Source organism: Pleurodeles waltl, chromosome 1_1 (assembly GCF_031143425.1).
Source record: "Pleurodeles waltl isolate 20211129_DDA chromosome 1_1, aPleWal1.hap1.20221129, whole genome shotgun sequence".
In the NCBI taxonomy this organism is placed as follows: domain Eukaryota; kingdom Metazoa; phylum Chordata; class Amphibia; order Caudata; family Salamandridae; genus Pleurodeles; species Pleurodeles waltl.
This window is the reverse complement of record NC_090436.1, coordinates 659,579,119-659,602,468: the sequence shown is the minus strand read 5'-3', so window position 1 is coordinate 659,602,468 and position 23,350 is coordinate 659,579,119. Positions and strand designations below refer to the sequence as shown.

Here is a 23,350-nt window from a genome sequence, read left to right as displayed (position 1 = left end):
GTCTGTAGGGCACCTAACATCTGCACGTTAGTCTGCTGTGTGGCATTGAAAGTTTTTTTAATGTAAACACAGAGCTGCTATTTGAAATACTTACCACATATGTAGTTTTAACTGTCCATGCAACTATATGTGGTACTAATGAGAACATATTGCAAACAGGCAACTGTTTTAGCCTGTAATGGCTACTGTGCTGTTGTGTATCGTGGGGAAATGGACCAGCCAGGATGCTCCAAAAAAGTATCAGTGTCATAATTAAAAACTTGAGGCTGAAAACCAGTGATTGGAGGAGTGAGGGAGGTGTCTACAGACTATTTAGAGGCTGTTATTGACAGAGTGTCTACATAAACCTGTATTGTTTTTTGTCTAATCTTGTATAACTACCCTTAACAGATTAATAATAATTTGCTACTTTCTCAATGCAAACTGGAAGATTTTGAGCTTTTAAAGCAACACAAAATATATAAATGTTTTTAAATCTATTACAAATTAATTCAATTTCATTCATAGTAAAAAAAATTGCAGCTGCCAAACTTATATCAAACAATAACCCGCCTTGAGCCAGAAGCTCTGCATGATTTTTATTTAAATGTTTATGAATAAGTGAGATGTCCACTTGAATTTGCATCAATTTTCTTAATTTACTTTGTAAGTGTATGTAACTATCATTGTAACCCTAATTAAAACACACATTAGTTTCCAGACACATTTTTGTTGCATCAGCAAGTTTTCTTAATTTGAAAACTGCTGAAACCATGAGCAGGCCTAAATCTTGAACAATCTGAATGTTAACGACGAATAAGGTTTCCAATGTGGTTCAATCAAACTGCTTTAAAACGTCCTTTGCAGGTCTCTTGTGGCAAAATCAATTCCATAATGTGCAACAGCACAGTTTTTATGTTCAGGTTATCATGTGCATAAACTTGTTCCTTCATGATAGTGTTTGTACACAAGATTTTCAAATATATACTGAAAATCATTATATAGTACAATTTACAAAATATTTTTTTATCAATTATACTTTTTAAATTAAAGTATCCTGAGTATGTTACAAAATTCACTATTGGCTTAGTGCTAAATTGACAATATCAACCCTCAATGATCATGAAACTGATAAGGTTTGTTACACAAAACAATGCTTATTGACTGTACAATAAAATATTTTACAAAACAATCATATTTCTATTGGCAACAAACATGTAGTACAATTGAATTTCATTGGCCATTATATTTGCATTTAAGTCTATTTTCACATGACAAACAATAATTCAATGTATATTTTTTCATACTTCACTGAAGTAGCTCAGGGAATCATTTCTATAAGAGTTCCAAAATAGTTTCCGCATATTAAAAAAAGTTTTAAAGGCTTTGTGCTTTTCAATATTTTGGTCAAAACGTTAGTATACGATTTGGCAAAACTAAAGTGCCCTGAACTCCCATATTAGCCTTTTTACTTGATTTTCTACTTAACTACACTTTCCTTTTACCTTTCCTCAAGTATTTTACATCTTGTAGCATGGTATATTTAATGAATCAGCTTATTTAAGTGATACAGTAAATGTTTTAAATGTAGAAAATCATTTCTGCATTGTAGACTAGTGTCATCCTAAAATGATATATTCAAATTAATATTTTCTATTCTGTTGTTTTTATCTACAGTAGAAGCATACTCTTGTCATTGAAAGAATACAACTTTTTTTTATCCACATTTTGTAGTTTCCCAATACAGCAACGGAACTAAAATATCACTCATATGATATTTATATATGTACATATATACTTATATAAATGAATATTAAATTATAATCTTTGAAAGATATAGACAATGTTTAAAAATATTTTTCTAAATGTGCATATATCTGGACAAAGTTAAAACGTAGGCAGTTTGTTACTAATAGAAGACTTCAGCAGCAATGCACATTATATGTATATAACATTTTTACATTGTCACTTATGTCTCTTACTTTAGGCAATAGAGCAAGTGAGTTTGAATGACTTTCTAGATCATCTTTAAGGCATCAGTGCATTGGAAGGGGTTGTGGAGAAAGGAGCAACTCAACAAAGCTTCAGGACAAATTGTGACAAAGTAAAGCTTTTTACATTAGAGGGCAAAACTGTAAAACTCATAATTGCACATTCCGTCCATTGACCAGCTCAATGGAATATAAATGTCTTTGAAAGAAATTAATCTTAGCGTGTAAATGTCATTAAAGCATAAACTTCACTTCATTTTTCAGCACTTCATTTGCAGTGCCAAACCGATCAGCCAGAATTCTCATCTTCACTGTGCCATCAGCTCCACATGAGAAAATGTGATTGGCTGGTCCTGTTTCAATCTGCATTACACCAGTTCCAATATTTCTAAAAATGGATTGTCGGGCATGCTCATTGATGAAAGTATGGAGAAGGTTAAAATTCGTCAAACTCCATATCTGAAAAGAATAGACAATCATGTTATTATAAAAACACAGACATCAAGCAAGTGTACCCGTTTAGTAAAAATCTGAATTTAAGTAGTAAAGACAACATTTGCAGGAAGGTGATTTATGATAACAAGGATGTCACAAATTAAACAAAGAATATATAGGTTTTCTAGAAAATTCACTGCAATAGCAAATATGTTTAGAATAAAAGTGATTTATGCCATCATACATACCAGATTTTGGAGCAGGAGAGGGAGGGTACAGTGACTTTGTGCATGTGCATACACACCCATGTATTGACTCCAAATTACAAAAAAACGTTTTTGTGAATAAAGAGAGATCTGAAATAAGCTTAGGTGCAGGGGTGTGTCAGTTGCTATTTAAAAAACTTACTGCTATTTCATATAAAAATATTAGCATCCAATGAAGTAGTTGTGCATTTTTTTGTTATTAAGTTTTTGAGTTAAGATCTCATTATTTATGTGAAATTATTATTCTATGCCTTTGGAAATCCCTCCGACATATCACTTGCAGTCTCACTGACTGTTAATATATGTAAAACTGCTTACAGATACACAAACATTTTTCCAAGTCAGTGTAACAAATTTACCTTTTCTGTATGGTCACACAGATTTTTCTCCTTTTTCTGGACCTTATTATTTTTTTTACTACACAACTCTGAGCACTTAACCACTGCTAAACAGTACAGTGCCTATGCCCATTGTAAACTGTGCTTAGAATGCATCTGTGGCTCAGGAAGTTAATTGGCATATATGGTCACCACCCACATATGTGACAAGAACATATTTCTTCCAGGATCACCACTGTTCTTTGGTTATGTTGCAGTTTAAATGCCTTGCAGAGACAGATGGCAGGGAAAACTGGGTCTTAACATCTTGAAACAGGATCTCCTAGGTTATTTTACAACAAAGCAAAGAGGAAAGGCTGCAAACAAAAAAAGAGGTGGAGGGTGGGGCTGTGAAGAAATTGCTGGGATTGGGTGACAGAAGTTTTCCAACCACTGACTAGTGCACAGGATAAATATGGCACCTCTACCTCCTCAGAAGGACCTAAGGAGACTATATCTGAGGAACGTGGCCCTGATGGAAGAAGAATCCTGACTCCTGGCTCTTGCTACAAGAAAAGGGTCAAGTGGTTGGCCTCCTGTTTACCGGCTTCAAGGAGAAAAGGCAGAAGGACTCCTGTGCCCCAAAAGAGTCTAGCTGATTAAGGGAGTCTAGACCCTCCAGGAGACCTGGCAGGAGAAATAACCAGGTGGCCAGAACCTGCGATGAGGATCTAGGTCTTCATGGCTGCCTAGAAGAAGGTTTACCAGCAGCTGGAAACTAAGCCTGAAAATAAAACCGTTGACTTTAAAAAAATCAGATCACTGGTTCACCTTAAGCTAGTTTAAAGCTCTTGGTGTCTCTTTGCTCATTATAGTTTTCTTTATTTTTATAAATGTCTTTATTGTGTTTGCTCCATATTTTTAAATTGTTGGTACTGCTTGAACTAAGCACATACTCTTGTGGGGGATTGCCTGCTGCTTGTGTCATAGCTACCAAGAAGTGAGCATGAAATCTCTCAGAACTTAGTTTTACTTATCCAGAGTGGATTTGAGTTGGCAGGGGCACCCCTTCCACCTTAATTGGACTGTCAGAAAGAGCTCCTTCATGTAGCTGTCCAAATAAATTGGTAGGTCACCACACAAACAATAAGCATGTATGACAACTTCAAATCCTAATCATACATGTTGCTTTGCCCATGAGATATAGAGACACAAGTTAATAATTGAAATCTTGGAGTCCATCTGCCAGGAAATACAGGTATTCTGAAATTCTTTGCAGGTAATCAATGCATAAAAACGACTGGAATGAATGAGGAGGGGGAGGAGGGAACTTGAAATTATACCAAGGGAAATACTTCTAGAAATGTTTCCATGTATACATCTAAAAGTGCAAGGTACGTTTAGATATATTTAATTATATATTTCTATTATCTTTCTCTGCAATTAATTTTCAGTACCTTTATACTTCCTTCTGCAGAGCCAGTGATAAAATATTCTTCTGTTGGATCAACAGCAACTGCTTTAATTGGAGATTCATGACACTGTAACATCTTCCGTTGTTGTCTTTGTCGAAGATCAAACAAACAGGTAAAACCTCTTCTCCCTCCTGAAATCAATAGTTGGTGCTTTGGAGCATATGCCAGAACTGTGGCTCCACTATCATGGCATGTAAAAGCTGAAATCAAAAGCAGGAAGCAACATGAGTAGAGAAAAATATTTGGCTAATTTTCAAAGGATGTTGAGCTGCATATTACTACTTTAGTACATCTAGGTTAACGATATTGTGCAATTGCGTGTACATTGTGCCGGCTTAATGGATATAACTAGAACAATAGATAAATATAATATAGATTCTCCTATCACAAAGCCATGGAGGACTACGTTTTATAGCAAGACAAGTGTTAGCATTATCCATTTGCAATATGCTCCAGTGGACTTAAATAGTGCTTCGCAAACACACCTGCATTCATTCAATTACCCGCCTTTATAATATCCTAAATACAAGCTCCCATCACAACCCTTTGTTTCACATTTCATCTTAATAAATGCATCTTGAATCAACTCATATCTACTGATAACTCTTACATGCTCTACAACATCTTGCAATTATTGACAAAGCCACTCCTTTGTGAGGCTTCACTTAAGAAATCCACAACTATACCTTACCATCCAGGTTAGATTTCAATGATCTTTTCTCATAGTACTTCAAGCATTCCACTGCACCATTCTGTATAGTCCTCAAAACATAAATGAAACTGTCAAGCAAGCTACTGACATTTGAAGTGTCACAATGATCTAATGATTCCTAAACAAGAAGATTCGGAAGTCTGCTCTAAACCAAAAGATGCTCTCACCTTGCAGGTCCTATCAAAAGCCTTCTTGTAGCCCAAATCAAGGGATGTTCTTCCACTGCCAATTCCATAACCACCACAAACCATGGTTGTCAACCTAAAACAAAGTCACCTAAACTACGTGGCACCTCTCTACTGTCATTAACAACTGCTGGATCAGAATAAAATGACGGAATGTGTTGGGTGGGTGGCTTCAAATAGACTGTAATGATGGATTCTTACTCCACTTTTCTTCTGAATCTTTTATTTACTAGATAGTGGCATAAAGTGCACATAAGCAAAGTAACTTGCTACTTCTCTCGTCCTCCTCTGGGCATAGTATGCACACATTTACTATGACTTATCCAACATTTTATATGAAACCATTCAAGGTGTATGGCGCCTCCATTGGTACAAACTACCTTACGATAATACATACCAATACCACATAGACCTATTTGTTTTTATTAACAGTCATAAGAGTGTCACAAACAAGTTGAAAACGTCACTTGCCAATTTTTTACCATGTCCCTTTTCTTTTTGTTTCTCCTGGTGTCCATCAATGCTAGCCAGACCCTTCCAACTCTGGCCTTTTCCTAGAGTGCACTCTTCGTAACCCTCCACCACCTTGGGTGATCCCCAAAACAGAAACCAAACTTAAGTAGTCAAAAAACATGCAAAAGAGTTAATCTTCCAAATACTATGTAGGCAAATTCTTAATGCTTCTTTATTCTTCTTAAGGTGCTTTGATGGCTGGCAACCTAATTTCTACAGCAGGAAAGAGTTTCCTCCTCTAGTTACTTTTTTTATTTCTCTCTCTGTTAAACGAAATGCAGACCTTCCAATGCAGATTTAAGAAGGTCCCTGTGCCTCTCTCTTGGGGTTCATTACTCTCACCCTCCTGTAAGGAAATCCCATACGCCCTTTCAAATTGCAAGAGAAATCAAGAAGGTACAGGAAATTTGTCTTGATCCTGTTCCAAGTCCTGCCACACACCTTAGAAAGCCATGTCTCTCCGTAGCCATGGCAGGATATTGCTCCTAAGGGATGGAGGTTGGAGAAGAAGTCCTCCAGCACATCATCCTCAGCTTCCCTTTGCTCTTCTAGTGGAGCCAGATGAACGAGTTACTTACCTTCGGTAACGACTTTTCTGGTGGATACATTAGCTACCTGTGGATTCCTCATCTAATGAATACTCCTATTGCGCCAGCATTCAACGGAAATCTTCTTCCTAGCTTCTGCACGTCAGCGAGGACGTCACAATTGCCCACGCGACGGCGTCTGACGTCATACAGGCAATAAGAGGTCCTCGCCGTCGTCAGTACCAACATTTTTTTACGTGCCTGAGAATAATAGGCCATTGAGATAAAAGAACAAATAGCAATATTTAATGATATTCCAAATGAATACATCATCCTAAGAACTTAATTCATCCTTTTCCTTTATTTTTTATTTTTTTAAACAAATTAATAAATATATGAACAATATATATACATATAAACATATATACAAAATATATACAAGACCTCAAAACCAAGAGGAGCACACCCAAGAACAACTTGGTTAGACCAGACAGGCAACGGGGAGACGGGTGGGACCGTGAGGAATCCACAGGTAGCTAATGTATCCACCAGAAAAGTCGTTACCGAAGGTAAGTAACTCGTTCTTCTGATGGACACAACTACCTGTGGATTCCTCACCTAATGAATAGAGTCCCAAAGCAGTACCGCACTCGGTGGTGGGTGCCTGAATGGTCAAACCAAGAAATCCTGCAGCACCGACTGTGCAAAATGGCCATCCCTTCTGACCTCAGAGTCCAAGCAGTAGTGCTTCGCAAAAGTGTGAAGGGATGACCAAGTTGCGGCCTTGCAGATGTCAACCACAGGAACACCTCTAGCCAAGGCCGAAGAGGCTGACTTAGCTCTGGTGGAATGAGCTCTTATACCATAAGGAGGTTCTTTCTTTGCTAACGAGTAACACATTTTAATGCAAAGAACAACCCACCTGGAGAGTGTTCTCTTGTGGACTGCCTTTCCTCTCCTCTTTCCCATGTACCCGATGAAGAGCTGATCCTCCAGCCTGAAATCCTTTGTTCTATCCATATAAAAGCTTAGCGCCCTCCTAGGATCTAAGCGGTGAAGTCTCTCTTCCTCCTTTGAAGGATGAGGCGGAGGACAAAACGTGGAAAGAGTAATCGTTTGGGCCATATGAAAGGGTGAAACAACCTTCGGTAGGAAAGCAGCCTTGGTCCTCAACACCACCTTATCCCCATAAAAAGATGTATAAGGGGGCTTCACAGATAGAGCTTGCAACTCACTCACCCTCCTTGCAGAAGTAATTGCAACCAGAAAAACCGTCTTTAGGACCAATAATCTTATGGGGCAAGAGTGCATGGGCTCAAAAGGGGACCCCATAAGGAAAGTTAGAACCAAGTTTAAATCCCATTGAGGCATAACGAAAGGGGTAGGAGGGAATTTATTAACAAGACCTTTCAAGAATCTAAGTACTATAGGGGATTTGAACAAAGAAGGCTGGTCTGGAAGGCAAAGAAAGGCTGAAAGGGCAGACAAGTACCCCTTAACCGTAGCCACTGCACAACCCCTCTGTGCTAGAGACAATGCAAAAGATAAAACATCTGACAAGTGAGCACGTAAGGGATCAATCTGCCTCTCTCCACACCAAACCACAAATTTAGACCACCTATTAGCGTAGATAGATTTAGTGGACTGTCGCCTGGCCGCCAAGATAACATCCACTACATCAGGCGGGAGAGAGAAAGAACTCAGGTTGCCCCGTTCAATCTCCAGGCATGAAGGTGCAGGCTCTGGAGGTGGGGGTGTAAAACCTGCCCCTGCGACTGCAAGAGGAGGTCTGCCCTGAGAGGGAGACAGAGCGGAGGGCACAGAGAGAGTTGGAGAAGGTCCGTGTACCATACCCTCCTTGGCCAATCCGGAGCTATTAAGATGACTTGGGCCTGGTCTTGGCGTATTTTCCTCAAAACTCGAGGAATCAAAGGTATGGGGGGAAACGCGCAAAGCAACTGGTCGCACCAGGTCATCTGAAACGCGTCCCCCAATGCTCCTTGTCCCGGATACTGGAGGCTGCAGAATAACGGGCAGTGCGAGTTCTCCCGTGTGGCAAACATATCTATCCGAGGAAACCCCCACATCTGGAAGATTAGACGGACTTGATCCGGATGGAGGCGCCACTCGTGATCGGCCGAGAAATGGCGACTGAGACTGTCCGCACGTACGTTCAAGACTCCGGCCAGATGATTTGCTATCAAGCAAATCTGATGGTCCTTTGCCCAGGACCATAGCCGAAGAGCTTCTCTGCAGAGAAGGTACGACCCTACCCCTCCCTGTTTGTTTATATACCACATCGCGGTAGTATTGTCCTTCAGGACCTGAACCGACTGACTGCGAAGGGATGGGAGGAAGGCCTTGAGAGCCAGACGTACAGCCCGTAACTCCAACAGATTTATATGAAACATCTGTTCTACTGGAGACCAAAGACCTTTGATCTCCAGGTCCCCCAGATGAGCTACCCACCCTAGAGTGGAAGCCTCCGCTATTACTGTGGCCACAGGTGGAGGTTGCGAGAACGGCCTTCCTCTGGAAAGATTGCCGTCCGCAATCCACCATTTCAAATCCATGGCAGCATCTCTGGAGATCCTCACCGAGCCTTTAGAGATCTCCTTTGTGTTGAGACCACTGCCTTCGGAGGCACCACTGAAGAGCCCTCATGTGCCAGCGAGCATGTGTGACCAACAGAATGCAAGAAGCAAACAGACCGAGCAGACGTAAGACCTTGAGGACCGGAATAACCGCTCCAATTCGAAACATTGGAACCAACGCCTGAATGTCCTGAATCCGCTGAGGCGGAGGAAAGGCTAGATTCAATGTTGTATCCAGTACTGCCCCTATGAACAGGAGGCGCTGTGAGGGCTCTAGGTGAGATTTGGGCACGTTCACCGAAAAACCCAGGTCGAACAACAACTGAGTGGTCGACTGAAGGTGATGCAACACGAGCTCCGGAGACTTGGCTTTGATCAACCAGTCGTCCAGATAAGGAAATACTGCTATCCCCTTCCTTCTGAGCTCTGCCGCAACCACCGACATCACCTTCGTGAAGACTCGAGGTGCTGAAGTAAGACCAAACGGGAGGACCGCAAACTGATAGTGCTGCGACCCCACCACAAACCGGAGATACTTCCTGTGCGACTTGAGTATCGGGATATGAAAGTAAGCATCCTGCAAATTGACAGACACCATCCAATCTCCATTGTTCAGCGCCAAAAGCACCTGAGCTAGGGTCAGCATCTTGAACTTTTCCTGTTTGAGGAACCAATTCAAGATCCTCAGGTCCAGGATTGGCCTCAACCGACCATCCTTCTTGGGAATCAGGAAGTACCTCGAGTAACAACCTTGACCCCTTTCCTGCTCTGGAACCAACTCCACCGCACCCTTTGAAAGGAGGACTCGAACCTCTTGTTCTAGTAACAGGAGGTGTTCTGAACAGTAGGAAGGACGGGGCGGGATGGGGGGCGGAAACTCCCAAAAGGGTAGGGTATAGCCTTTTCCCACAATGCTGGTAACCCAGGAGTCTGATGAGAAAATCCAGTAACCTCCCCCCTACAGGAGTGGAGTGAGAAGGAATTGGCGGAAGCCTAAGGCTGCTTCCCATGCTGCACCCCTCCAGAGGATGAGGCAGAGTGCTGCTGAGTGGCTCCCCTGGTACGGACCCTACCCCTCCCTCTAAAGGATCTATAGGAGAGAGCAGAGGTGGGTTGTTGGAATTTTCCTCGAAAGGAGGAGGAGGAGGAACCACGACCAAATCCTCGAAACCCCCTAAAAAATCTGGAGGAAGAAGAAGAAGTGGCTTGCAAGCCCAACGACTTGGCAGTGGCCCTACTGTCCTTGAACCTTTCTAAAGCCGAATCCGCCTTGGCGCCAAAAAGCTTGTCACCATCAAAAGGAAGGTCCAATAATGTCGATTGCACATCCGAGGAAGATCCAGAGCTACGAAGCCAGGCCTGCCTCCTTGTAGCCACAGCAGTGCCCATTGCTCTAGCAACCGAGTCAGATGTATCCAACCCAGATTGAATAACCTGGGATGCAGCTGCCTGAGCATCAGAGACCAGGCTTAATAATTCCTGAGGAACCTCTGTGTGCGTTGATTTAATCTCGTCCATCAGGGCGTAAATATATCTTCCTAAGATGCAAGTAGCATTGGTGGACTTCAACGCCATGCTACATGACGAGAAAACTTTCTTGGATGACATGTCCATCTTCTTAGAGTCTCTGTCCGAGGGTACCGTTGGAAATGACCCAGGAGCAGATCGAGCTGAGTATGAAGCCTGGACCACTAGGCTTTCAGGTGTTGGATGTCTGGAAAGAAAGCCTGGATCAGCCGGTGCAACCCGATACCTCCGAGCCACAGATCTATTGACGGCTGAAGAAGACACCGGCTTCTTCCAGACTTCCATAATGGGATCCAGTAGAGCTTCGTTAAAAGGCAAGGTTGGCTCTGCAGATGTAGAGGCAAGGTGCAATACCTCCTTCAAGATGTTCTGCTTGGCTTCAGTCACAGGCAAAGGGAGGTCCAGAAAGTCAGCCGCCTTTCTAATGACAGCATGAAAAGAGGCTGCCTCCTCCGTGTACTCCCCCGGGTGATGACAAGTCCCACTCAGGGGAGGTATCTAGACCACTGGCAGTGTCAAGTCCATGGAGACCCTCACGAGAGTCCTCAATCTCCCCTTCCTCCAAAGCTTGTCTCCGGTACTCTTGTTCTTCCAGGAGGCGAAGAACCAGCCTATTCGAATGCAGCCTCTCCTCTATCCTCGGCGTCGACATGGTGTCAGCGGACATCGAAGATTGACGCCAATCCTCGGATCCGTCAGACGGCGGGTCTAAAGGCACCATGGTTTTCTTCGGCGCTGAACATGGAGCCGGACGGAGAGAAGACCGTCCCGGAGTCGGTGGAGGTCTAGTTGGCGTCGCTGGCTGAGACATCGAAGCCGCAGGAGCCGAAGTCGTAGGAGCCGAAGCCACAGGAGCCGAAGCTACTGGAGTCGCTACCGGCGCCGAGCCCACATTTCCCAGGGGAAGAAAGGGCATAAAAGGTGCCGGTCGAAGTGGAGCCGGAGCACCCATGTTGAAGGCCAAAGGGCCTGAAGGACCAGCCGGTCCACCACCTGGAGCCATCTGTTGGAAGATGGAAAACATCGCATTCAGAAATGCGGTACTATCGGCTCCAGGGGCCGGGAAAGCCGGGTCCTGAGGTGCCTGGTTAGAAGGCGACATCAACGCTGGTCTCGACGTCTGCATAGACGGAGAAAACACCTGAGGCTGCGGAACCTCAAACACTGAAGGAGGATGACCCGATGACATGGGTGAAGTCGGTGAAGCCGGAGAAGGTCACGGCGTCGTCGGCTGGGGAGAGACCGTGGGACTGACTTCCCAAGTCTTCCGACGTCGAGTTGATGGTGACCTCGACCGAGACCTCTCCCTGCTCGACCGGCGCCGGGAGTCTCGATGACGCCGATGAGACTTCGGTGACGACGATTTTCGGTGACGTCTCTTCTCCTCCTTTTTCGACTTCGCAAGAAAAAGCTTGGCCTCACGTTCTTTCAGGGCCATAGGATTCATATGTTGACAAGAATCGCACTTATCAACATCATGGTCGGAACTTAGACACCACAAGCAGTCAGAATGTGGGTCCGTTACCGACATTTTGCCACCACACTCACGGCAGGGCTTGAATCCTGACTTTCTTTGCGACATTGTAATGTCTCAAAGTAAAAATAGCCAAAAACACACTGTAACTGTCGATACAGCAACAGTAGCTCCCTCGGAGATAACCGTTTCGAATGGCACGAAAAAAGGGAACCAACGTCGGCACGTCGGCGAGGACCTCTTATTGCCTATATGACGTCAGACGGTGTCGCGTGGGCAATTGTGACGTCCTCGTCGACGTGCAGAAGCTAGGAAGAAGATTTCCGTCAAATGCTGGCGCAATGGGAGTATTCATTAGGTGAGGAATCCACAGGTAGTTGTATCCATCAGAATATTGAGGTACCAAGTTGTTCTCTTCTCGCTGAGTGTCAGTGCTTAAACATCTCTCAAAGGCAAGGCGAGGCTAGTCTCTGTTCCTCATTGCAGCCTTCCTGTGGAAACGGTGCTTTCTCTTAAGTCATGCCCTCCTCTGGTTGTACCCACAGCATGACCCTTCAGAAAACTACTTGTATAGCCTTTAGAGGGTTTCTTCATGCTCCTCCTCCTTTTGTCCTTGCCAGTCTTCCTTTCTGTCTAGCCTTCACCCTCCTGTTGTACCTAGTCTTTCTTCCCTTTCCACCAGTTTGCTATTGAGCCCGTTTGCTTTTTCTAATCTCTATTTTTTTCTCAGAATCCACTCCTTGCCCATAGGAGACCCACTGCGGGTCCCTAACCTCAAGGAACGTTTAGTCCTTCCACTCCACAGGTAATTATCCAATATTTTGCATCGTTTGTTGATTCATCCCGTTGTTGAGCTTGGAGTACAACAGTCTTATTACAATAGTAGTCTAATGTTAAACACAGACCTGTGAATATTGTCACTCAAGCAGCCTGCTCACATCTCAAAAAGTGAAACGCACTTCAGCCAATCATGTTCAAGCAGATTGAAGACCACACCCTATAGAAGCCACTACTCCTCAGATTTCTTACTAGTAGTGTGAAGGATTGCGAGGGGAGGAGGTTGGGTTCCTACTTCATCAGAACTACCATTACAGGTAAACTTTTTCCTTCTCCAGTATTGGATTTTTCATAGGTTGACATGCCAGATTAGCAAGCAGTAAGTTATATCCAACATATTAAACGACTGTGGATGGCGGGTAATCCATATATTGCCAAACTCAATGAAAAATGAAAAAGATGATATAATACTACTTTGCTCCACTACTGGATTTTAATGCCACTAGAGAAACATTCTCCATGCTCTAACTGAGGGTTTCCACCAAATCATTGTTCTCACCCTGCAAGTGTTCTGCAGTTAGTGGGATTCAATGCTAAACTGCCCAGTTCCATAGAGCTTGGTCCTCTTCTGATAAGATTATTGATCTCATACCTCATTGATGGTTTATAGAAAACATTATGGTTGTATTGTTGGTGTACACTAAAACTGATGATGCTTTTAAAGAAAGAGTGCAAACCTAGATGCACTGCTCGGTTTACTGAAGATGTGCCCCTCCACCGTTCATCCACAGAAGCGTCCTTTTTCATAAGGAAATTTGCGGGCTTCGAAAGAAACTTTAGGCCTTTTGAAGGATCATGATTCTTTATGCTCCATGCTAAACCAAGATTTAGGCAGACATGTTTTTCATTCGGAAACAGAAAACTGTTTGATGCTAAAATTCATTTAAGCAAAATAAGTTTGAAATAAAAGTAATATAGGCTTGTTGTACCAGAAGAGAAATAAGATCCTATTTGTAGATATTTATAAATCATTGAAATGCAAAGAAAACTCATGTTGTAGATCGAAAAAAAAAAAAGATTGATCCAGGATTGATGCAATTTCAAAAAGCATAAGGTTGGGAGATATTCTGAATTTTCAGTGTTGAGTATAAGCATGTAAATATGGGTCTGGGATCTTCAAAATTATTTTAATATTGTGCCAGTCTTAATCCCACCGCTCGAATTAGAGTTCTTGAATATTGAATAAAGCCAGTTGGTCTGATTATAATTGTATAATGGTTTGATACGGTTACCTAAACTTGCCAACAGTACAAACTCCAATCTGGAAGGGCCCAGTCTTCCCTGTAAATGGGCAATTTCAAATATCTATGTACTTTATATTCCTTGCAGATAATTTTGAAAATAACTGAATTGGAGTGTTGGCTGGTGATATGTTGGTGCAAGGTAGTGTGTATGCTTCTAATATGGATCAAGATATTTTCTTGCAGCACCTGTCCTCAGTGCTAGCTGAGTGGTCACACCTTCCATGGATTATCGGGGGTGATTTCAATGCGGTTCTGGATGTAAATCTTGACCACTCCCATCCTCTGCAGAATGCTGGTTCTGTTAAACAGGCTAGGGCCATTACTAACTGGGTGTTGAGCTGGTCTTGAGAGATAGCATAAGGTTTGGTCCCAATCACTATCTCGACAGGGTGCATGCAACCACTTCTCCATGAAGACAGTCTTCAGGGAAACCTTGGCCACCACCATCGAAATATACTTAACATACTTTGCTGATAAGGAGGGCACTGTGCCCTCACCACTTATAACATGGGAGGCATTCAAAGTAGTGCTCAGGGGGGTGTCCATAGCTATAGCTACTGGGGCCAGACAGCCAGTTCTACATGACTTACAATGCACTGAAACACAGCTGGGGCTCCTTTAACAGGTGACTGTACATGATCCCACACACTTACAGGACCTACAAGAAGTCAGAATCAATCATGCAGAGCTCTTGGAATGCTGGAGGTTTATAGATTATAAAACATGTTTACAAAAACTACACTTCAAGGGTGATAGAGTGGACACATTATTGGCCCGCATAATATGGCCACCATTATCCCCTACACTGATTTTTGTTTCTGGTAATACCCTCAAAAACACGTTCCACTACATGGTTGGAGATCAATGAAGCTTTCTCTGCAGATCATGCTAGGCTGTGTGAAGCTTGCTCTACCCAGTCCTCCGCCGTCATAGATGCCTTTCTGCGTGACCTCAGGCTATGCGGTGAATAGAACCAAACTGGGCGACTCGCTGTCGCCTGGAGAACTGCCACAGCGAATCAGGGATATGGCTCAGAACAAAACTCTGGGAATAGATGGCTTACCCATTGAATTCTATTCCACGTTCGCTTCCCAGTTAGTCACACGACTGGAGATACTTTATAAAGCCTCTCTTGATGCAGGCTCACTACCACCTACCACTTTCCACACCCTGATCACCTCTTTACTTAAACCTGGTCGGGACCCACACGACCTCTCTTCTTAAAGGCCACTCTCCCTTCAGTAAAGTGCTGGCGCGACAACTGCTCCTGTGACTGCTCCCCCTACTCCATAAATTGATTCATAGTGACCATGCTGTTTCCTTCCCTACATGAGTACCTCTTTAAACATACGGTTATTACATCAGGTAATGGAGATAGTTCAAGAACAATATCCCCCACCTTTATCCTTTGGGTTAAGCTCCTCTATACTAAGCCCACAGCGAGAGCCAAAACTGGGACACACATTTTGTCACAGTACCCGATCTCCCGTGGGACCAGACCTGGCTGCCCATTATCACCCCTTCTGTTTCTTCTTGCAATGGAAACCCTGGCACAGAAACCCAGACAGGGGACTGCAAACTGGGGCATCCCACGTGGACCTCAGACCCACACGGTTTTGCTTTACGCTGACGATATGACAGTTTGACAGGACCTTGGCATGGACCTCACACTTATCTCCACTATACTTTAGTCTCTTAATGCCTTGTCTGGCCCCCAAGTCAATTATACTAAATCACACACATTTTTGTTTCAAACACTATGCCTCATGACATGGTGTTCCTGGGCACGCAGACAAAACCAGTTGCACATCATACATTTTGTTACCTGGGCATCCAGGTCTACAGATCACCCACAGATTTGTTGGATGGGAACCTACTGAAAGACATCACAGCACTAAAATCTCAGGTGAAATTCTGGGTTACATTTTCCCTGCTGTTGGTAGGCCACCTGGCATTGCCTAAAATGGTGATGTTGCTTACACTGTTATATTGTTTTGTAAACTTACTGGTTCTTGTCCCTGGGGCCATCTTTAAGATATTAAACTCCCTACTGCTTGATCTCATCTGGGGCTCAGGGCGACGGCAAGTGAACCTACTTGAATTGTAGCTACTACCTGGGGAAGGTTGGATGGGCAGGCCTGACTTTAAGGCCTACTGCCTTGCTGTCCAGTTACAATGGCTGTCCTATTGGCTGGCGGGTTTCCAAGTACAAAAATTGGTTATTTGCCATGTATGTTCCCATTGAGTATGTTACAAAAACTGCAGTTACTTGGAATAGTGTGACCCGACCCCCACCTCCACAGGGCTCCCCACACCGCTCAACAACTCTATTACATACTGGAGAAGTGAGCTCCATTTTGCAAACACACTACTACCATGAGAAATTGAAAGGGTCACTACAGGGGGCAATTTATTCAATGATGATATACTGATGACCGATCTGGACTTTACACACCTAGATGGATTACCTAATTCCCTCTTTCTGACACAAGCCACTATACTACGCTATGTCCATCTACGCTGATCGCCAACAGGATCTGAACGTGATATGCCATTTATGAAATGGGTGCCGGCAGATTTCTGGTCAAGTTCCTCTACAAGGGTTATGTGCATACCTACACATCTCTTTAGGCCTCTTACAAGCACAATGGGAAGTGGACATAAACTGCGCCTTCAATGATAAAGAATAGTGATCTCTTATTGAATACCCAAGCATGATACCTAGCAATGCCCACTTCAAATGTATCCAGTTTTCACTCTTGCATAGGGTGTATTTGACACCATCGAACCTCCATAAGTTATTCCCCACAGCTTCACCCTCCTGCCCTAGCTGCAAGGCTAATATTGTGGACTTACTGCACAAGGTATGGGCCTGTCCCATATTGTCCTATTGGAGGGACATTAGGGAATGCACACTGCTGAACTTTGCCTTTTGGGCCTGTACCTTAGGGCTCAAGACCTCTAAGACTATGGCTTGTTTTGTTGCTCTAGCACTTCTCCTGGCCATACAACAGATTTCGTGTCATTAGAAATCCCCTTCAACCGCCTTTTGGCAGGTTGGCAAGAAGAAGTTTGGCGCTGGGGCACAGCAGAAAGTTACGTGTTGCGTAGGGAAGAATACCATGGGATGCACGCAACCCACAGAATGGTGTGGGATGATCTACTGGAACAACTTAAATCTCAGGGAGAGGACATCCCCTGATCTTGGCCCACAGAAGAGGGATTACACTCCTATGTCCCTGCCTCATTGTAATACCCAACAGCTACTTCCACAAGATGTATGTTAACCCTTATAATTACTTATAGACAAGGATGGATTTCACCCATTATGTTTTGAACAAATTCTCTAGTGGTCATAGACTCAGTATGGCAACTTACTTTGAGGGGCTGGTGGTTAGTAGATACATTTCTTTGCTCTTTTAAAATCTTTATGCATGTCAACATGATTTTATACCTTCTGCACTGTTTATCACTGGTTATCTGTCAGATATGCTTAATCATGTATACAATCAGCTGCTGCCACCTCTGTTTGCTTATGCCACAATGTATGACAATAATGTCTTCAATTATGTCTTGCTTATGATTATCAAAATGCAATAAAATACACTTTAAAAAATATGGTTTAGAGTAATATTGTTCCAATACCACCATAACCTCTGGGTGTCAATGCTTAAGTACCCATTTATCATCTCGAATTTGAGTAACTGTTTGGCTGTATTAATTACATTGGCTGATACAGGGTAATCATTTTCCAAATTTTTCTCCTATTTTGCAAACTTTATGTTGAACTTAGAAGGCTTTTTTTATTGGCTCTGGAGGTTATTATTGCCAGTATTCACCATTTTTGACACATTATTATAAGCTTGTGATGAATGGAATATAGTTTGAGTTATATATAGCTGGATTAATCTGCCTAATTGTTTCTGGAGGGTCTCTTCTTAATTTTACACTTTCAGAATTAGTAAGGCAAAAGGCTGTGCTATCCTTCTAATTAAGATTTAATTGTGTCCCATCCTATAAATGGTAGGATGTGCTTAATTATGTTGAATAATTTCTGCAACGTTGGCTTGCAGATATTTGATATAATCATCATTTTGCTAACACATAGCAAGGGAAGAAATATGGGTACAAATTATTCTATGTGTCTCTACACTCCTATTTGAGCAAGGTAGCCGAATGGTCACAGTGCAAAAGATGGTCAAATGGATTTTACAGGCTGAGTAAATAATAGCACTAGTTAAGCATATTTCTATTTGTGAGTACGATTTATGAGGTTCATAACAGAAAGTATATTCACTCATGTTGTGCTTAAGCAGTCACCATACATCAGTTGATTCTAATGTTTCCGTCAATTTAAAAATGCTACCTCTATTTTTTTCCTACAACCAGTGTATGCAGTGTTGGTGGTATTTATTTGTGGACTTAGTGTACATTTAAAGTTGCCTATATTAATAATAGGTATGCTATAGATGCTTAGTTCCAACATTAAGTTTGCAAACAAGTGGAGGCTTTCACGATTGGGTGCATATAAACTAGCTATAATAAACTGTTCACTAGTCTGCATATTAACTATCTCAGCTGTGGCCCATCTACCTGTTAAATCAGTCTTGGTGTTTAAGATTTTCAATTACTTATTGAATATTAATAGAGTGACTCCTTCATGGCCAGAAATGTATGAAGGTAGTATATTCTGGGTATAGAATTTCCTTAACAACATTTGGATATATTGTTAAGAGTGGCTTTGGATTTAGTAAGATGTGTTTTCTGAAGATTTAAAATGGCAGGCTTTAACTGATACATTTCCGAAAATACTTTGGCTTTTTTATTTCCCTTCCTAATGCCATAGACATTCCAAAACCTAATTTTAAAAATGTTCTCTCCTTTTGACCATGATATTGAATCTTACTGCTTCTTTTAGCTTGTTGTGATTCCTGGGCAGCCTTCCTCTCCACCCAAATCTCACCCTCTTGTCTTCTACTGCACCTTACCTCAGCTGTACTAGGGAGCAGAAACCCAAAGTCCCTTTTAGATGTCTGCCATCTAGGCAATATGTGTGGTCGACTTGCCTGCAAGAATTGAAAGGCCATCTGATGATCAATAAAAGTTATAAAGAAGCTCTGCAAGTTCATTTTAAGTGAAGCTCAAGCTACAAAAGATATCGAACTGGATAGAGCTTTAGAGGTATTGGGTCATCATTTTTATTTGTTGAGAGACAGTCTGCCATTGAAGATCCTAAAAGATAGACAATAAAGATCCCTCCCGAGTACTTACTCATAGGCGCTCCTTAGCAATGGTAAGTATTAGTTCCTTCATGTTGTAGTCCTGAAAGTAAACAATTATGCTGCTGGTCTAGTGCCACGGCTTAGGAGGACTAGATGGTACCCCCTGCAATGGACAGGCAAGAGTTTTTACTTGTGTGGTAACAACGTATTCTCAAGGACATACTGGGAAACTGTCTTGGCAGCCCAATCAATTATATTAGTGTTTGTGGAGGAAAACCATTCCACTAGCCATTGCAAGCCAGTCACTGTGCCTACCAGTTCGCACAGGAAACAGGCAGACTATCAAGAGGCCAGTAGACTCAAACAGTCTAAGAGAAGATTCCTTTGCTGGTTCCAGTGTATACCTCTTCACCCTCCCTCAGCACCATATGCTACACAACACTCATCACTCCTGCCAGATCCATAAATGCAGAACAAACAATGATCAGCCGCAGCTCTTGTAACACTATGGTGCTTGATTCCTTGTCCCCACTAAAAACTGCCAAACATTCCTGCCATATCTGGGAATGCAGATCAGCTGGGGTTCTGCCAAAGTCCACTCTCCGCACTATAGCTTTCATCAGCTCCAGACAAAAGAGGCTCATCCACATGCTTAGACGTTGAGGATCTGCCACGGTGTCCGCACTACAGCTTTCACTAGTGCTGGAGAAAAGAGCTCTTCCACACACTCTGAAGCTTTGTTAAGCTTGAAAAATCAGCCTGGTTAGTGGGGCACTGAACAGGAGGTCCAAGCAGCACACAGAAAGCTCCATGCAATGCTCAGTGTACTAGTGGATTTATCACACAGCTTCCAAAGAACAATGCTCTACAATCAAAAACCTAGTGCCCACACCCTCTTTCCAATAATATCTGAACATCTGCCCTCACTTTCAGGAGATGCAGTACTGCGGGGAAAAGGATTTCTTGACCTCTGTGCCACCTGCTTCACTATTGAGTCAGCCGGATGATGTATCGATCATGCCACTGTATTTTTGAGTACTCTGTACTTCTCATCTAGCTAAGGGACCACCACTGCCACCATCGCTGGGTTCTGCATAACCTTATGTCCATTCTTCCATATTTTAGGGACAAGAATCTGATTGACGTTTTAGGGGTGCCTTTGAGATAGATGAGAAAGCGATGTACATTATTTGTAAGCACTGTTAAGTCAAAGGCTTTCAAAACATTTTCAATCTATATTATCAAGCGGGGAATTGGTTGATGCCAGACGGGGGGAATCTGGCTGTGGTGCTATGTAATCATGCAGGACTCCTTTGCTGAGCTAAATCCTGTGGTAATTACCCATCAACATCATCAGATGAGAACCCTGTCTGGGCTAGTGATAAAGGTGATGTAGCCATATGAGTTATCTGTGCTGGCGATATTGCCAGAGAAAGTGGTTTTGATAGCAATGGCATATGTAGCATTGAAGGTGGTAGCTTTTGAGGCGTTTGTTGATTTGGCGTTTCAGGCTGTTCTTGTTTTTCTGTAGAGCTTCCATAATAATCAGCCGTCACCTTCCTCAGAACACACAAAGGCAATCAGGATTTTGTTTTATTGTATGGCCAGAGTACTGATATTCTTCGTAATAGGGTTCATTTTTTATGACACCACTAGAGGGTGTTCAAATCCTCATCATAAGGTCCATACGATCTAGAGTGATGTGGTCCTTCATGTGTTTCTTCTGCTGGTCTTATGATAGGGTATTCCTTTTCCTCATCCAATTCTTCACTTTTGACCGTCCTTTATCCTATGACCTCTTGGTGTCCAACAATCTTGCAGGTGGATGTGAAGGCATTTTGCTTTGTGAAGTATTGTGTGACAGTATTGTAGAAGCCATTCCGAAATTAATGCTATTGGTGTCATTTACATATCTCAGTTGGTAGCAGTGACAGTAATCCTGTAAACAATAGAGTCATTGACAGTGTTGTGGACTTGCTTGTAGGCAGAGGTGTCGCCACTGGTGGCCTGATGTTATTTGGTGGTTTTACTTTCATCAGACTCGTTGACATCAATGTCATTGAAGGTAGTTTAGCAGATGGAGACTTTGATGTAGTCTTTCTAGTTGCAGTAGCAGTCAACAGCGTCTTGCTTGTTGACTGTGCCATCATCGTTGATGACAGAGCTGAACATTTCATCGATGATGGAGTCAACTTTAATGAATGATAGAGGGACAACGATGGCGAAAAAGGAAGCTTCTTGGCCACAGGCAGTGGAGTCCTTGATTAGGAATTAGGAAGCTGACCTTTTAGAAAAAGCTGGAGCCAGCTGTTTTCTTTTTTTTTTTTTTTTTTTTAACTGTATGGGTTACCTCAGGAGAGTGGCTGCATTATTTAGATTTTCATGTAGATGCCTCCTTGGAGGCAGATGGGTCGTCCTCTTCTCAAATCTTTCTAGAAACCATTACAGAGACACATCTTTCCTTAGAACGAGGCCTTTTAAGTCAGTTTTTGAATCAGACTCTTCAACCCACATAGTAGTACTCCCAGATTTTGGAAGACAAAATAAAAGCCTTGATTCCCAGTAAAAGTGTTTTATTGGAAACATTCCCTGCAGATCTTGTGGTGTTCAGGTTTTTGAGCTGGAAATAAACAGTTAATGCCGTTTTTTATGTGGGTCATCAGAGTAAAGTCTCTTTTACGTGTCACCAGCCCTAAAATGTTTTGTAGATTCTGACATTTCAGAAAGTCAGCTGGAAGCAAATCTTCCAACACAAAGTCTCATGATGTCCTTACAGTATGACAAAATATCAAAAAGACTTATCTGAGATGATTTGAGCACAGCTCAAATGGAATATCTTCTCACATGAACTGTGTTAGAAATCTGAGGGATCGCAGCCTCTGCAATGTGTGATCTTCAATCTGTTTGAAAGGCTAAAGTTTTTCTTAATGACATGAGTAGGCTTCCTAAGTGACAGTGTTTACAGCCTCTGGGCTGTGTTCAAAAGTAGACCGCTATTGTACAAGGACTGTTGAACTCCAGCTCAACAACAGGGATGATTCAAACATGTTAATCTATGTACTTGAGAATCTAAATTCCTTCTCCAGTCTTGCTGGAATGCCTCCACTACTAGAAACCTTACAGCAGGTGTCCGACTGACATACATTTTTAATGCAGCAGTCAGTCTAGTGTGCCCCAAATGAATACAATCTTCCAGTAATAGTCTGCTCCAACTTCTTATCCAACTTCTTATCTCTGTAATCCATCGAATACCTTGAATTTCAGTTCTTTACGAATTCTCCTATTCTCTAAAGATACTCTGCTCTAAGTTCTAACTTGTGCTCCATTGAATACTGCTATATCTCCTTTTCAATACTGTCAAGTTCCATAAACTGATTCTCATTAATGATGTAAATACCCCAGTGCCAACATAGTACAAGTAAACAACTATTCACATACCCTACAAAACTCTTCAATGCAAACATGCTTTTGTTAACCTCATGACAATTTGGAAGCTGATTTCTCTCATCCCGAGATCATGCCCAACTGTCTTCTCCTGCTCTCCATATTCTCGTTACTCATTACAGCTTGCATCTGACCCTAAAGCATAATGTAGAGTTGTTTAAAAAAATTGCTCCACCGTTCCACTCTTCCAAATTCTCTAACCACCAACCTACTTCTTCTTTTGCCTCCCTTAACAAATTCACCTTCTCTTTATACTATGAACCATCCCTCCATCCTCTGACCTTCCTTAACACCATACAACTCTCCAACATTATACATTTTAGCATTCAGACTTGTAAGTTTAGCAATGACTGTGATGTGTCTGCCTGAAACCCCATAAACTCCAGCTCTTTGTTTTGAATCATCACTGTTTTTGTGTGTTTATAAAACCCCAACTGTACAATGTACTCCTTACTAAATTCAAGTTCTCTTCCAGCTCCTTCATATCCTCAGACATTATCATAGTGTAGTCCAGATGATTATTCAGCCTGACGCCTCTATCTTTTGAGTTGTCCACTACTTGGCAAAGATCCTTCTTAAAACACCAATAATAGACCAAATAGCATAAT

At 42.3% G+C, this 23,350-nt stretch overlaps 1 protein-coding gene across 1 annotated transcript in view; it reads right to left on the bottom strand.

The window, feature by feature from the left end:
• Positions 1–565: 565 nt before the first annotated feature.
• DMXL1 (Dmx like 1) overlaps positions 566–23,350 on the bottom strand; it is a 1,414,533-nt gene continuing 1,391,748 nt past the window's right edge. The window contains exons 42-43 of the mRNA XM_069226844.1: positions 4,446–4,663; positions 566–2,429 (exon numbers count right to left, since the gene is read on the bottom strand). Coding sequence (XP_069082945.1) covers positions 2,205–2,429; positions 4,446–4,663 — 443 coding nt within the window. The 3' untranslated portion in view covers positions 566–2,204. The remainder of the gene's footprint in view (positions 2,430–4,445; positions 4,664–23,350) is intronic.